The sequence below is a fragment of the Branchiostoma belcheri genome, unplaced genomic scaffold (assembly GCF_001625305.1).
Source record: "Branchiostoma belcheri isolate BF01 breed outbred unplaced genomic scaffold, Haploidv18h27 scaffold37, whole genome shotgun sequence".
Classification (NCBI taxonomy): Eukaryota; Metazoa; Chordata; class Leptocardii; order Amphioxiformes; family Branchiostomatidae; genus Branchiostoma; species Branchiostoma belcheri.
The window spans coordinates 929,972-947,326 of record NW_017803987.1 but is presented as its reverse complement, the minus strand read 5'-3'; the positions used below and the strand labels follow the sequence as shown (position 1 = coordinate 947,326).

Here is a 17,355-nt window from a genome sequence, read left to right as displayed (position 1 = left end):
GGCTATAGCTACGCTGCAGTACTGCACAGGATGTATAGGTGTCGCTTTTGACCCGTGTTGCTTCACTCCCCAACATGGCGACGGCGATCCCGAAAATCGACGTCCTTTCCTCCAGAGTTACTCGCGTTCTGGGCCTGAACCCCGGTCCCTTCACTCTCCGGGGGACAAACACGTACCTGGTAGGAACAGGGAAAAGGTGAGCAAACTTTAACGCCTTTGGCTGTTCGGTTGGTTGGCAAATACCATGTCATATAAAGTTCAAAACCAGGTCAGACATACCTAGGTCAGCTTCAAGTAACGTTAAAATTATATTTGGTTAGCTGTAGTACAGATATAACATTAACTGTTTATAAGATATAAAGTTACCCCCAGCCCTTTTTGATGGTTGGCGTAACATGTACGTATCCTTTGACACCCAAAACTGACAAACGTAGTATCTGTCAAAGTTTCATGCTTGCCTCGTTGACCGAAAGGACGTTGACCTCCGGGTCGGTATGAAAGTACCTCTTCAACTTCAAGAAGATGTTGGGGTGAAAAATCATAGCGCATAGCGTTTTCTGACGTTGTGAATGGAAATTTACTGTCAGAGAGGACCAACTCTCATAAAACGTTGTAAAACACATACACACATTTTTCAGTTCTCAATAGCAAATCCTGCACCAAGTTTATTATGTTTACCGAAGGAAAACATATTGTCTTTACTCTGTTTCATCTTCTTCTCCAAACCAATAAGGTAAATGACCTGAACCAGACGTCTGTCACCATGGTAACTAAGTGTTGGGGTACATCATGTTGTAATGTCATAGCAGGAGGATTTCGACTCCTGTCACCACATACATTTGTACATGAATGTGTTTGAGTAAGAATTAATGGACCATGTGCAAAGGTAAACATTATGTATTTGTTTTGCAACTGTTACCTTTCTAGTTATGTTTCACTCTATGTTGTAGTAAAGTAATAGCTGCAAGGAATTTTCCTTTTGTACATAGTCGTATCCTGATAGACACCGGGGATGCTGGGATACCAGGCTATGTTCCTAACCTCCGTGAAGCCCTGCAGTCCAGCGGTACAGCGTTACAGGAGATCCTCATCACACACTGGCATCACGACCATGTGGGGGGGATCCCAGCGATATGGCAGGCCTTCCAACTAGGTAAGTACAAGCAGAGCTCAAAATCTTTTTTTCTGCATACCTGAACCGGTGCAGGTAGCACTAAAAATGACCTATACCAGACAAGTTTTGCATACACCACTCAGACTTCAAGGAGTATGGATTATACTATAATTGATCATAGTATTAAAAACTGTTGAAAAACTGTTACCATGATTTCTTTTATACTTCATAGGTGGTAACAGTCAATGCAGCAAATAATTGGTGCTGATTGGTTAACACCAGGGTCCGTCCTTGGTGCTGATTGGTTTACACAAGTATTTGTCCTTGGTGCTGATTGCTTTCCACGTTTTGGTCTGTAATGTGGTTTTAGTGATCAGGGCTTAAAATAGTGGATGCACTTGCACTTTTTTTGCATCCAAAATTCAAGCCATGCTCCTTATTTTAGATTATTTTTTTGTGCTCGTAGATATTCATGTAGAGTTATGTACATAAAGCACTATTGTATACTAGCTAGTATACAGCATATTCCTGACATCCTGAAAAAATGATACGGCAAAGCTTTTCTTGCATCCATTGTTTAAAACTTTCAAGTTGGTTGTAAAATTTCAGATTAAAGCCCTAATGAGAGACAGGTAGGTTTGTAATAAACTCTGTGATGGCCAAACTTCACTTGCCAATTATTCAGTTATTCTCGATCTCTACTTGGCTATTTTACAACCCACATTGTTAGGCTGCTGGAGACCGATTTGATTTGCTGACAGACTGACTTTTTTTCCTTGAATGTTTCCAGTTTCGCCCTTCAGAATCAGCAAGCTGCCCAGAAACCCCAGTGGAGGGGGGTCAAAGGACACAGAGGGGTACAGTCCCCCCCAGGGGGAGGAGACAACAGGAGTCCCGGGGGTGGGGTATTCTTACCTCAGGGAGGGGGACGTCATCAAAACTGAAGGAGCTACACTCAAGTCAGTATTTTTTTTTTTCTAATTTTGTTGTGTGAACTATGCACAGATTTTCATTCCTTTTTTTTGGGAGGTAGACTGTATAAAAATGTAGGTTAGATTAGATAATAATAGTTTCTGATCTAAGGTGGCTTTAACATACTTGAGTTGTGGCTATCCAGCTTCATGTCCCATTCAAGAAGACATCCCTAAAAAGACAAGACAGGACAGGATAGGATAGTGCAGTATAGTATAGTACAGCTCAGAACAGCACAGAACAGCACAATACAGTACTGTAACCGTGCAGTACTATACAGTACAGGACAGTACGCAATAGCATAGTACAGTATAGTACTAGTAACAGCACAGTATATATATAGTACAGTACAGTACAGTACAGTACAGTACAGAACAGAACAGTACAATACAGTACAAAGCCTTTATTTTGCCTGTTTGGGTTGTCAGCCAAAGCTAGGTACTTTTTTCCACATGTTCAAGTGAAGAAATAGGGCAAAACATTGGGGCCTGCTCAGGATTGGAACTCAGAACCTTCGCAGATTCTAAGTCAACAACCCTAACCACAAGACCACCTTTCCACCTTGCTGCAAAGGATTCAAACTCAGAACCTGTAGATCCTAAGTCAACAACCCTGACCACAAGACCACCCTACTGTCCTTACAGAGCCATCTACACCCCAGGCCACACAGATGACCACATGGCCTTACTACTAGAGGAGGAGAACGCTGTGTTCTCTGGGGACTGTATACTGGGAGAGGGCACAACCGTAAGTCACTCATTATGTCTCTTCTTCTTCTTCTCCAAACCAATAAGGTCAATGACCTGAACCAGACGTCTGTCACCATGGTAACTAGTGGTAACAGGGGGAGGGCACAACTGTGAGTCACTCATTATGTTTAACTGAAGGAAAACATATTTTTTTTTGCTCTGTACCTGTCTCTTCATCTTCTTCTTCTCCAAACCAATAAGGTCAATGACCTGAACCAGATGTCTGTCACCATGGTAACTAGTGTTGGGTTACATCATGTTGCCATTTTATAGCAGGAGGGTATCCTAATAACAAATCTCTGTGTTGTTCCAGGTTTTTGAGGATCTCTACGACTACATGAAGTCCCTTCAGAAGCTAGCGGGATTCAAACCCGCAACCATCTATCCGGGCCACGGGCCGATCGTACAGAATGCCACAGAGAAGATCCAGGAGTACATAAACCACAGAAACATGAGAGAGTCCCAGATACTGGCGGCACTGCAGAAGGCTAGCAAGACTCCACTCACAGCCATGGAGATTGTCAAAATGGTTTATGTGGTGAGTGTTTCAAAATGGTTTATGTGGTGAGTGTTTCAAAATGGTTTATGTGGTGAGTGTTTCAAAATGGTTTATGTGGTGAGTGTTTCAAAATGGTTTATGTGGTGAGTGTTTCAAAATGGTTTATGTGGTGAGTGTTTCAGGGTTTCAAATACATGTACTTTTTTCTGCATACCTGCACATTGAAAGTTAGCTGCACAAAACAAATTTTACCTGCACTACTCAGAATTTAGGAAGTATGGATCACACTAAAAACTGTTCAGAAACCATTGCCATTCCCTTTATACGTTCATTTGTTTGTTTTGTACTTTTTGTGGGTCAGCCGTTACCAGCTTATTCTTTTAGTTCTGCCTGTGATGACCCTATAAATTCAGTATATGGGCCATGTAGGTAGATTGCATGCAGGTAGGTTTTGGCCCATTTTATTGAAAAATAAAGAGACAATGTTTGCTTGTTTGTTTACTAGGACACACCAGAACACCTACACAAGGCCGCAGCAGGAAACGTTACACACCATCTTCATAAACTGGTCAAGGATGGGGTAATAGGTAGGTTGACAATTGGATTTTTGTTTGTTTGTTTTGTAAGAAACAGGAGGAGCAAGTAGAAACAGATAAAAACCCCAGGTCCCGGGCCGGGGTTCGAACCCACAACCAAACCCGGGCACCAGTCCACATGCCGACGCTCAAACCACTCGGCTGAGAAGGTCTAGACCCATCGGCCGGGTCAGTTGGTAGCGCCTATAAACCCCCCACTGTTACACTACTCCCCCTTTTCTTTTCAAGATTTGTCCTCGAATCTTCCAAATTCAACAACCCTGGGAGCAGCACTCTTTGCCAGAACTCCCAGGGCCGGTGTGGGAACCACTGTAAGAAACAGGAGCGAGCAGTAGAAACAGATAAAAAACCCTGGTCCTGGGTTCAAACCCACGACCTCCCGAGCACCAGCTTCATAACCAGATGCTCAAACCACTCGGCTAAAAAGGTCTAGACCCATCGGCCGGGTACGTTGGTAGCGCCTATAAACCCCCCACTGTTACAGTTTGTTTAGTTGTCTGCTACATTTTGTACCTGGTGCTTCCAATTATTTTTTTATCACACAAGTAGTGTAAGAGGCATGAGCTTTTGTTCTTAACATGGAACAATGTGTAACATGATACACATGTAATACTACATGTATGTTATCTCTTTTTCAGACAAATTTGGGGACCCTTCGGCTCCAAAGTGGGCATTGAGCAAGTTGTAAAAAATTTTTTTTCTGTTTGTAACTATAGGATATTATAATGAATTCTATAAAAATGATGGTTTCAATTGTTATGTTTTCTCACCTTACGTAAACAGTTGCATATCATTTTTTATTTGGAAGTTGCATAAAATGCATTGATCAATTTAATGATATCAAATATTTAAGAAAAGGAGTTGTTATTTTTGAAAAAAAAGTGTTATGTCAAGAAACAATTGCAAACAGGAAAGATGTGGTAGATAGTTGATGAGAAATGCAAAACAATAACATTTGATAAATCGCTTGCAATGTACATGTATTGAACAAAACTGGTATGTAGAAAACTGCTACAGACTTAAATGCTACAAATGGCAACAAAACAACAAAATAAATTTGAAATTGTGACAGTTTTAGAAAACCAGTTGACTTTGTGCAGCATGTCTTTGCACAGTTCATGATGAAAGATACAAAGTAATCATGCTAATAAAATAATGCTACGAAAAAGATGTTCTACATGACATACATATTATGAAGGCTTTTTGCTCTCAAGAATTTTGTGGCTAAAATATTACATAAAGGGCCCTTAAACATAACTGTATGACTACTTTGTTGTGTTCCTTAAAAAAATTAATAACATTTTGTACATACGAGTAATTTTCTGGCATAAAGCTTCTCTAAAATGTAAAAAAAAATGTATTGATATGTAACCAAGAAAATATAAAGATTGACAGTGTACTACAAAAATGGTGTGTTTGCCATCCTTGCTGGATACAGGTGTCCATACATAGACCAAAAACTTGGCCATGCACATAACATATGCAGCAATATACATATAGTATACATATTGTTACTGTGAAAAAAGGGTTCTTGATTGTAAATGTTAGAAAAAAATTAGAGTCAAAATCTTATAGATTGCTGCTGCTTAAAGTACAATTTATGGTATAATTCAGAAATCCAGTGCTTGGAAATGCAGTTTAAACTTACCCTTTCTTGAAAGTTTGTAGTTTTCTTAGTAAACAGAATAATTTCATCTCATTCAGACATACAATAAACCATAACATATATTACTGTACTAGTCTTGACTCTTCACCAAGTTTAGAGCAAACAATACAAAGCCAAGACAGTTTTTTTGTGTCTATTGTCTAATTTTACATTGTCACTTAGTGAACATGGCACCCTAATTATCAAGCTATTACAAACAGATGATATTGCTTACTGGTATACAAGGCACTATGCCACATTTTGTTGTGGTCATACTAGTCACTATTGGCAGTGAATAAAGAAGGTATTCTAAGAAAACAGACACTACAAAATGCTGAGTTAATACAAACAGATTCATAAGGCCACACCAATTTAATTTGTTGGTTCTAGGATTTTTTTCAGAAAAAATATGAAGCGACAGGGCGAAAATAAAAACAGGCCTAGGCATCCTATGATAGCCCCAAATACTACAATAGGAGCCACGAAGTCAACACAAAAGGCTGGGTTAATATATAAACAATGAATTTTGAACTTTTAATCAAACCACTGCATTCAATTTGATAGATGGAAAAACTGTAACAATTAGGAAAAAAAGGACTTTCCTCAACTGTTGGGGGCAAAATATGAGCATTTTTAGTTGATTCAGAACCAGAATCTTTTTTTTTTTTTTTTTTTTGCAAATCAGAAAAAAAATGAAGACGCGAATCTGAGAACCAACAAATTGAATTGGTGTGGCATAAAGGTGGCAACTTTACTCAATTTGGCAACAATATTTCCTTTCCGCAAGTGTGATATGTAAGATATTAAGTGTGGCATTCTGATATTATATCTCAGTTTTCAACTTCCCAAAATTACATAGTTACAATGTTGAGACTGTGGCTCCAAATCTTAATATAACATCTGCATAATATAACTTCAAGGAAAGGAGAAACAGTTTGGAAAAGGTTGCTGTATTTGCTGTATTGCTACACATGATGGCACATTAGAGCTTTTCTTCCAACTATTTTTCGAAAAGTGAGGTACATTTTTTCATGGCTTTACCATAAAAGCATTGATACATATCCTGAATACCTCCTATGGGTGCATACCTACTATAGTACATAAATGCTACACACGATTTTTGTGCAATGGTTTATGTGGCAAAGATATGAAAATTATCTTCCTCTAAAAAAAAACGAAAGTTTTCAAAGAAGAAAAAAGCATAAAACTAAAGTATAAGCCTAAAAATACAGCCATTTTGGTGCTAAACAAAAGTTTTCCTCACAAAAATATGATTACTTTAGCTTAATGCAATATCACCATTATGTTTCCAAAGCCCCCACCCAACTATTCTCCCTTTATCTCAAATAAATAATCATAAAGCCTCAGTTTTTTGTGTTGTCATGACAACAAACACTATCTAAATGCACTTCTGAAGTTACAAATCCTTCCTCCACTCATAAAAGCAAAGTTCTGTATCAAATAGCTACAAATCTAGACACTGTTTTTTTCTGTCATACAGAGTCTAAAAATCTTAAAACCTACACCTTTTTTTCCTATTATTTACAACAAATATCATAGTACTGACAGGCTATCTACTACTAGTACAATGTAGAACAAAAAAAAACAAAAACAATATCCCATGAAGTTCTAAGTTGGACCTCAATCCACCAAATTTGCTGACAATGCATCTATCCAGTTTAGAGGAAAAAATCAGCATTATGTAAACAGCTAGCATAACAATACCTAACACTGCACTTTTCATTTTACTTAGGAAATATATACTTATAAACTATACATTGTGTGGTCTGAGAGAAAGCAACAGAAATTTACGTAACATAACAAGAAAACAACAAGTATGTACAAAATTAAGAATATTGCTGACTACTTCAACAGATTTTCATAGTTGTAGAAGCACTTTTCAAAGGACCAGGCTTTTTGCAAATGAATTAAACACATGTTTGGCTTTCCAGTATGTTGGAAAAAAACACTTTTAGCAAATGCTTGAATCATTATGAAGCTGGGACTTGTGTTGGCATTGCAAAGTTCCCACTTATTTTTCTTTATCACATGAATAAGATCATTGTACTCTTCATTATCACAGTGTCTTAAGAAATTATCCAATTAATTCAAAATGTTGATGACTTGGGATCCATTTCTGGCTCTGCTAAAAAAACAACAAATGACAAACTCTTAGTCTTATTTTTAGGGTGCAGGAAAATTTTACAGCAAGGTTGACAAAGAATGACTGTTTAGTTGAGTTAGAAGTTATAGTAAAATATTTAACTTTATTCCAACACACAGTTTACAGAGAGGTCAAATTTTCAGCGACCACTGTCGCCTTCATCAGGATAATTAATGACCAATCACTTCACAACGTGATCTCGCGAGAGTTACGGTTTACAAACGTTTCAGAGCACTTCAGCCTTCACTTAATAGAGATGGTGGATGATATAAACTCCCTGGCACTTTTGATCAATTGCTTACGTCACGTATCAGTAAAATCCTGTGTGAATAAGGTCATGTGTTTGTAAACCGTAACTCTCATGAGATCACGTTGTGAAGTGATTGGTCATTAATTATCCTGATGAAGGTGACAGTAGTCCTTGAAAATTTGATCTCTCTGTAAACTGTGTGTTGGAATAAAGTTCAACGTTTTACTATGATGATTACTACCAACACAGATGAAGTTTCATGATAATTTGAGTTAGAAGTGTTGTTGTCGCTTCTTCTTTGCGTCCATGGCGTTGAGAATAGGTTGGCGTTTGGCCTGGTATCGGCGCCGAAGTTCCTCAATTTCTCTCTCCATCTCCTGGTCCAGAGTCTCAAATCTCTTCCTCAACTCATCAGAGCTCAGGTTCTTCAACTGTAATATATGTAAAGAAAGTCATTGAAGAGGTTCATCAATGAAAGGTAGCAAACACATACCTTGTGTTCTTGCGAGACTAGGTCACTCCGTGATCAAGACCAACAGTGGATGCAGAAAATTTGGAGGACGGTACGTGTTTCCTACCTTTCAAAACAGTCACTAATTGATGAATATGCTACTAAATGAAGAAAGTCAAAAGTGGAAGTGATCCCAAAGTGCTGAGTTATTCTTTAGTTGTTGTTATGTCAATGGGAGAATACCAAACATGTCTTTTTCCCCACATATTTCATATTATTTTTTCAGCCTTATGTATTTACACAGCTTAATGCGCTGTCCTTAGGGCTGCAACTCTTTCCAGTAGCTCATATTTTAATCTGTTGTGCACTCAAAACCTTTTCTGTACAACCTAAATTTGTAGGCATATATTGCCAAAAATGAATTTTGAGCCCTACCATAATACTAGGACCTCAAAATGCTTCAATATGCACTACCTAAGCGCAAATTTGAAGCACATACAATAATACACATACCGGTATGTCTTGTTATGTTGTAATAATTGTATGTACCTAGTAATTGCATGTATGTAATCCTATGTCTTGTGTCCTCTACTGGGATACTAGCTGTCACATAGTCATAGGTAGACAGTTAAAGGAGGGGTTGAACTCTAATAAACTCCTAATAAAACATGAACATATCAAGAGAAACACTCACAAATTCGAAGTCTCCATCTTGGAACGGTCTCATGAAGCCGTACCCCTCGGACGCTGGCCGGAGAACCGGTCCGGGCTGGATCTCGGCCGTGATGTTCCCGTTGGCGGCGGACTGGCGGTCTCTCTCGTCTTGTTCCTTCTTCTCAAAGTGGTCCAGGAAGGACGGACGATACTTCTCCTTCTTCACTTTACCTGTTTCTATTCCTGGGGTGAAAATGGCAACATTTTATTCTTCATTATATTTACCAAAGGAAAACATTGTTTTTTCTCTGTTTCCTCTTCTTCTTCTCCAAACCTATAAGCTAAAAAAGGTCAATGATCTGAACCAGACATCTGTCATCATGGTACATTTTGTAATTAGTGTTGGGTTACATCATGTTGCAATTTTATAGCAGGAGGGATTTAGACTCCTGTCTGACCACATATATGAATGTGTTTGAGCAAGAGTTAACAGAGCAGATTAACATTATGCGAAGATAAACATTATGCATTTGCTTTGCAAATGTTACCTTTCTAGTTTGTTCCAAAATCTTACCACACACACAGAAGAAAGATCCACAGAATATGGATCAATGTTTAGACACCAAGGTAACTAGATACACATGGAAATTGCTACTCAAGCAAGCGGTTAGATTTTCAAAATCTCAGAAAGAGTTAAGATTCAAAAATGAAGAAAAAAAATTATTCAGAAGATTTTTTTTAAAAAGTCTGCTGGTATTTTCTCTACCTCCATGTCAATTTGTAGGTCTTGGTCCAAAAAAATGAAGCAGCTGACCAATTTGAAGAAACACATCAAAAACAATATATTTCCCACCCATACCTGTGGTATGGAGTGAAATATGAATAAATCTTAATAATCATTTATGATATGCTGATTTTTTACTGACTTCTCATCGTGGAGTCTTCATCTGTGTCATCATCAGAGTTGATGACCATGGTACCCAGGTCTGACTCCAACATGGTACTGTCGCTGTGCTCGATCATGGTACCTGCAGTACTGCTCTCCACCATGGTACTGAAAAACACACCAGGTTAGTAACATAAAGCAGTCATCGTCAACTGCGGTGAAGCATGAGCCTTTTCAAGTAGCTTACAGTGCACTGTAGAAACGAAAGTGATCTCAATCCAGTTTTAGTGACAGAGACGCTATGTATGTATTATTATTACTATGTAATATTTACAGGTTCATTGTACTTTTGAAATTCCCCTAGCTCTTTTCAACAAGTACACTGATCAGTTGACCACAGTGTAACATTCTGTCCTAAGGACTGCAGTAAGGCATGTGTGAGCAACAACAGCCAGAATTTGAACTCCCAACCTCTTGGTCCAGAAGCAAGGTTTTACTCTATGGTAGTTTTAGGAAAAAGATTTTTTCAAGAACTCAATCCTGGGTTGATAACTCTGGTACAGTGGTAGGCATGACTATTTCTTTTTACCAGGAGATAACTATTTTTCTGCAGTTTACCAAGATATAAAATGTCAGATACAAATACTTCAGTAACTGTTACTACAGTAGTAGGTTGTACATAACAACAATGTGGGAGTATTTTCTGTGTTTTACCTGTCGTCCACATCAGTCATGCTGTCCCGCGGCGTGTCCGACGCTTTTATCGTGCCCGTGTCGTTGTCTTCTCCCAGCAGCATCGTGCTCGCATCAACATCATCATCCTCATCCTCATCCTGTTGTCATAGTAACAAACAAACAACATCAGCAACACTGTCAAATCATACCATATTTGGTCATGTAATATTAGAGCTCTCTGTCCTAATGATCTAAAGTCATCTCATGATTTAATGTGTTATAATATAAATTCATTTTTCAGTGCTGCAAAAATATTTTATTGTACTGTTATTGATAAGGGACAAAGATGACACATTTTACCAATAATGAGGCAACTTTCTTTTTGCTTTTCTGATCCTTGTTGCCTAGCAACATACTAGCTGCCAATCAAATACTTCACCTTGTCACTGCCCAAATGATGTTGTCTGTCAATCTGTCACTCACACATCATGTGACCACCTGTTGCCAAGCAACAGATCTGTCACTCACACATCATGTGACCACCTGTTGCCAAGCAACAGATCTGTCAATCACACATCATGTGACCACCTGTTGCCAAGCCACAGATCTGTCAATCACACATCATGTGACCACTTACCGGGCTCTCCTCTTCCACTTGTTCCATCCTCCGTTGCCTAGCAACCTGGGCCTCTGAGATCATGTCTTTCAAGATGTAGGCTGGCTTAGCTGCTCGGATGAAAGGATGCTGTGAAAAAAACAAAAACTTTGACAAAAATCCTTTGTTTGGTCACATTTTGCATAAAAAGTGGCTACATGTGTAAGCATGTTGGTTTGAGTATTTCATGAATAAACAAAGACTCAAACAAACAAACAAACAAACCTGTAGAAGCTGTGTTGCTGACGGACGTTGTTGCGGGTTTTTGACCAGACACTGAGACACAAAGTCAATGAACTCCTGGCTCCACTTCTCCGGGTTCCTGAAGGTGGGAGGGGGCTTGGTGGGGATCATGAAAATAGCCTGCAAAATGGGGAAAGATCGGGTTAGACATACACTTGTAAGTGCCATGGTCTTTGGGTAGTTATCCAGATCGTATGTTTCCGAGTAATGGATCCTACGAATTCCGTAAAATTCGTATGAATTCTATGGCACCCCTAGTACATGTAACTATCACGTCGGCAGAATGTACTGCGCCTGCGCAGAACCTTGGATTTTCGCTTGGATTTTTGGTCAACATTGCATCAGAATTTTTGCCTGTTGCAGACGATATATTTTCCAACATAACATTTGGAAACTACAGACGGGCTGTTAACCTTATATGCGCGAATACAACCTTATATGAGACGTTCTGCCGAAGTGCTATGTACAATACATAACGGGTTTCGCGCAGGTGCAGTATGTTCTGCCGACGTGCTTATATAACTCACCCTCATGGGGTGGATGTCGGCGTACGGAGGTTTCCCCTCCGCCATCTCCAGCGCCGTGATGCCCAGCGACCAGATATCCGCCAGACAGTCGTACCCGATCTCCTGGATGACTTCCGGCGCCATCCAGAACGGCGTACCGATCACCGTGTTCCTCTTTGCCATCGTGTCCTGAGAACAGCAAACAACTTTTGAACGACGACTCCATTTTTAGCAAAACATTAACAAGACTGGCAATGAAAACATACATTACCATGGCAACGGTGGTTGTTGGTAGAGTCTTTGTTTGCATGGCACTGTCATGATTTTGGGGATGTCGTCTGTCATGAGTTTGTCAAAAATGACATTGCACAATGACTGGACTGCACACAATACTGTACCATTAGGCTCCCCCCTGAGGCATCGCCAAAAACATTTGAAGGCCTACTGGTACCTTTTGTCAAGCTTTCAATCAGATCTTAACAAACATTTACACTATAAAATCTGTTTCAGTTTCATTTTGTTAAGCTTTCAATCAAATTTAAACGTACCAAACAACTGCAACTTACAGGTTACATTTTGATTGGTTACTGGTCAGGTGAGAGCTATAAGCTGCCTTCTGATTGGCTGGAAGACTAACGGATGTTTTGATTGGTTGCCTGAAGTAAGGATAGGTGAACTGATCACCTGACACGGAATCCCATTGGTTAGAGGTCATCTGAGGGCCATAAACTGTCGTCTGATTGGCTGGGAGACAAAATGAGCATTTCAAACTCACAGTGAGTTGGCCAGCAACTCCAAAATCTGCCAGTTTTGCGTCTCCCTCAGTGTTGAGTAGGATGTTTCCTGCCTTGATGTCTCGGTGGATTTTCCTCATGAAGTGGAGGTACTCCAGACCCTTCAGTACCATGGAGGTGATGGCAGCAATCTCATCTTCTGTTAGCTGTGGAAGGAGTAAGAAACAAGGCATTCAGTGAGAGCAGACCACTGGCAGAACATTCAGAAACTGCACTGCTCCCTCTGGCACAATACACAGGAACTGCAGTGCAGAAACACAAAGACACACACTCAGACATATACACACACAAGCAAAAACCATACGGACAAGCCAACAATACAAAAACAACTACCTAATATATTCAGCTGAAAATCAGTGAAATTGTACCTTCTCTATGCTTTTGCTATATATGCTATGATATCAAGTAAGTTACTATATATTGAATTTGAATACGCATACGTGTTTATCCTCATTTCTGGTACATAAGTGTTGTATACAGCCATGTAAGATATGGCGTTACTTACAGTTTTGTTACGTAGTTTCATGATGTCTGATACAGATCCAGCTCCACAGTACTCCATCACAATCTGTCATACAAACATGTGAAACATTAGAAAACCTCCAAACTAGTTGTACCATTGCCTCAAAATTCAGTCATTTGTATCTTATATATATCAAACTCTGTTCTTGAAATATCACTGAGGTTGTGAATTCTAGGATTCAAAGGAAGTTATCATACTGAAAAACACTTACCCAAAGATCGGAATTCTTGAAGTAACTTCCAAAATACCTGACGACATATTCACTGAAATAAAAATGTTTAAAACAAAATTATACATAGTGAATATCAAAGAAGCCAAGCAGTTGAAAAACATCTACAATTTGAGAAGTTGTGGCTATACACCTCTAACGTAAGAAAGACATTCTTATTCCTGAATCCTAGAACTACCAATAGGAGTTCAGAATTGTTTATCACTACGCACATCAGTCCAATAGGAGCTCAGGATTCTTTATCATTATGAAAATCAGTCCAAGAGCTCAGGATTCTTTGTCACTATAAAAATCAGTCCAATAGGAACTCAGGATTCTTCATCACTTTAAAAATCAGTCCAATAGGAGCTCAGGATTCTTTATCCTTTCGAAAATCAGTCCAAGAGCTCAGGATTCTTTATCACTTTGAAAATCAGTCCAATAGGAGCTCAGGATTCTTTATCACTTTGAAAATCAGTCCAATAGGAGCTCAGGATTCTTTATCACTTTGAAAATCAGTCCAATAGGAGCTTAGAATTCTTTATCAAGATGAACATCAGTCCAATTCTCCAATAGGAGCTCAGGATTCTCTGTCACCATGGAAACCGATCATCACCAGTTAGCAGCCCCACCTGTCACACTGTTGCATGATGGATATCTCCTTGATGATCTCCTGAAGGTCAGTGTCCACGGGAACCTGTTTGATGGCCAGGACCTGCCCCGACTCCTTGTGCATGGCCTTGAACACGCTGCCATAGGAACTGCAAAGGGAGAATTATCAGAAACTGTGATGAGAGACTGTTGTCAACCATAGGAACTGCTAGGTAATACCACAAAACATTTGAGCAACTGTCAGGCGAGACCAAAGTAGTCTTATTGCTATACAGTTGTCAGGGGTGCCAGAGTATACAGTGCAATTTTACGGAATACAGTGCAATTGTATACTAGTATTGCACTGTATTCCGTAAAAATTGCACTGTATTCTGTAAAATTGCACTGTATTCCATAAAATTACACTGTATTTTGTAAAATTGCACTGAATACTTGTAAAATTGCACTGTATTCCGTAAAATTGCACTGTATTCCATAAAATTACACTGTATTTTGTAAAATTGCACTGAATACTTGTAAAATTGTACTGTATTCCGTAAAATTGCACTGAATACTAGTAAAATTGCACTGTATTTCATAAAATTGCACTGAATACTAGTAAAATTGCACTGTATTCTGCAAAATTGCACTGAATACTAGTAAAATTGGACTGAATTACTAGTAAAATTGCACTGTATTCCATTAACTTGCACTGTATTCTGTAAAATTGCACTGTATTCCGTAAAATAACACTGTAAACTCTGGCGCCCCTGTACTAGCTATAGTACAATGTAGTAGTATATAGAGACAAAAGCTCACCCTTCTCCCAGTTTCTCAAGAACATCAAACACTTCCTCAGGCTGCCGAGTCAGGGACTCTTCACTCAGCTTCTTCAGCTCACTGGAAGGAACATTCAACAAATAAACAAAAAGACTTAAGACATTTCAATTGTACTTTTGTTACATCAAGTTATCTTTTAGTTAACCTTCTCACTGCTGCCTAACCTCATAGCCTATGCAAATGTTGTACCAAAAATGGTTACCTTAGCAGGAGGGCTATCCGACTCGCGGGAAGGCCGAAACTGAGGTCGATGCGGAATACACCGTGTTGTATATTATTTTTGTCATACCCACCCAAGAAAACACGCCTTTCAATGCAAGATGAGCCAAAAGTTGGTGCCCCTAAACCCTAAAATGCAACAACATCTAACGTCCAGATTCTGTATTCAAATTTTCGAAAGTGGCGCACGCAGTTAGGGCAAAATGCGTTCGAATCGTTCTATGGAAGCCAGGGAAGCCCGGGCCGTACCGTAAAGTACGGCCCGGTCCGGAACCCGTTGTCGAACGTTATTGCGGCCCGGGTATGATATAAACTTGAATACACACTGGTAAGAAGATGGACTGCTTTTTAATACCACAAATGATTCACTGTAAACTAGATTTTAAGTACCATTACTCACAGTGTCAACATGTGATATCCTCTCCATGTCTGTCTGTAATCCTCTGACTAATCATACACATTATTTCTGACTGCTCGTGAGTCATTCTGATGTTAAACAAAGGACTCAGTCCCTATGGTACACCTTGACCTTGATACCTTGATACCGTCTTCGGGATGAGAGGTAATCCTGTGGTGATCCCGATCTCGACTTCACTCAGTGTTATACTTTATGCTCTCCCAGTATTTGTCTAGGTTCGTCTTGAACTCATTTACTGACTCTGAGTCAATTACGGCTTTTTACATACAAGTACAGTTTTACATATGCAAATTTGATCTTCAAATTCAACGAAATCCATGCCCGTAGCCAGGGGGGTTCGGAAGAACCCCCCCACAAGGCTCAAAGGTCCACTTTTTGGTCCACTTTTTATGTAAAGGTCCACTTTTTGGTCCACATTTTATGTAAAGGTCCACTTTTTGGTCCACATTTTATGTAAAGGTCCAAGTTTTTTCTTGAAAAGATGGACTGGAATCGTAGAAAAACTGCTCTCTTTGTCATTGAATAAAAATTTATCTCTGATTTTCTCTTGGAAATCCTCTCAAAAATGCACGAAATGCCATTTTAGAAGGTTCATTTTTCAAAATTTTCCGGGGGAGCATGCCCCCGGACCCCCCTAGGAACCTCGCGCCTTCGGCGCTCGCCTCGCGCCTACGGCGCTCGAGGTCCACTCAAGCAGTGGGACGAACCCCCCCATTCAAAATCCTGGCTACGGGCATGATTTCATACATTCCTTCCCACATAAAACATTCAAACAATTGTGAATTGATCATTGAATGAGCAAAGATTTCTGCATCCAAATACAGATATCCTTATACAAAAATCATACTTTTACTAATTTCATGAACCAAAATTTGCAGAAAGGTTCTTCTACTTTGACATTACATTCAAATTATCATAATTGAGAGTAAACTCAAGAAAAATATGATGGTATTGTCAGCCATAAGTGAATGATTGAGTTATCTTCAGCCTATAGAGTCATCTATATTCAAATGTTGTTTGTCAAGTGCATGATTTCTAAGCAAATACAATTAAGCTACCAGTTTAGCATATATATTGCAAATTACTGGTACAGAAATATTCTTCGTTACATTCATTTCATAAACTGCTTAGGTGTCTAACAGTTATTATAATGTGTTTTGAAACATCGCCACTCTTTATAACAATGTTCATATCTTACATTATAAGAAATATGATGCATGTATGTTTGGAAAGAATTGAGGAGGGAGGGGGGCAACAAAAATTATTTTGAGCACCATAACTAAAGTTAAAAACATGTTTATTGTTCCACATATATAGATTTCAGACCATAAACAATTACATAACGCTATAGCATATCTGGTATGTTCCTGAAGGCTCTATGATCAGTATAGCGTACTTCCTCTTGCAAAATACAGAAACAGCTGTGGTGTTGACTAAGATAATTTTGTCGGCAACACTATAGCAAGAGTTGGCATAAAAAGACTATCAGATACATATGATCGGAGAAGAAACTCACCTTTTTCTCGACATCTTTGCATCTATTTTCCTTGTGGCTAGTCAGAAACACTCATCTTTCGTGTTCTGTGGGTGAAAATATCGAAATAATAGACGAGAAATCGCGACAAAACAGAGGAAACTGCGATCGCCCACCCCCTCTAGGATTTCACTTGTAGATGTAGGTCAAACCAATAATCCTGGGGGTA

The 17,355-nt window shown here is 39.1% G+C and overlaps 2 protein-coding genes across 2 annotated transcripts; one reads left to right on the top strand and one right to left on the bottom strand.

Annotated features, from left to right (window-relative positions):
* Positions 1–36: 36 nt before the first annotated feature.
* On the top strand, positions 37–5,879 carry LOC109476227 (endoribonuclease LACTB2-like). Its single transcript, XM_019777110.1, has 7 exons — positions 37–196; positions 990–1,153; positions 1,905–2,073; positions 2,731–2,833; positions 3,149–3,373; positions 3,840–3,921; positions 4,569–5,879. The coding sequence occupies exons 1-7, from the start codon at positions 75–77 to the stop codon at positions 4,616–4,618; spliced, it is 915 nt and encodes a 304-aa protein (XP_019632669.1). The 5' UTR covers positions 37–74; the 3' UTR covers positions 4,619–5,879.
* A 2,301-nt stretch (positions 5,880–8,180) lies between these two features.
* LOC109476321 (serine/threonine-protein kinase 3-like) lies at positions 8,181–17,323 on the bottom strand. Its single transcript, XM_019777238.1, has 13 exons — positions 17,169–17,323; positions 14,995–15,075; positions 14,217–14,345; positions 13,588–13,639; positions 13,359–13,421; positions 12,835–12,999; positions 12,081–12,248; positions 11,536–11,673; positions 11,293–11,400; positions 10,695–10,813; positions 10,021–10,148; positions 9,135–9,337; positions 8,181–8,420 (listed from the first exon to the last, which is right to left on the bottom strand). The coding sequence occupies exons 1-13, from the start codon at positions 17,180–17,182 to the stop codon at positions 8,262–8,264; spliced, it is 1,527 nt and encodes a 508-aa protein (XP_019632797.1). The 5' UTR covers positions 17,183–17,323; the 3' UTR covers positions 8,181–8,261.
* Between the last annotated feature and the right edge of the window lie 32 nt (positions 17,324–17,355).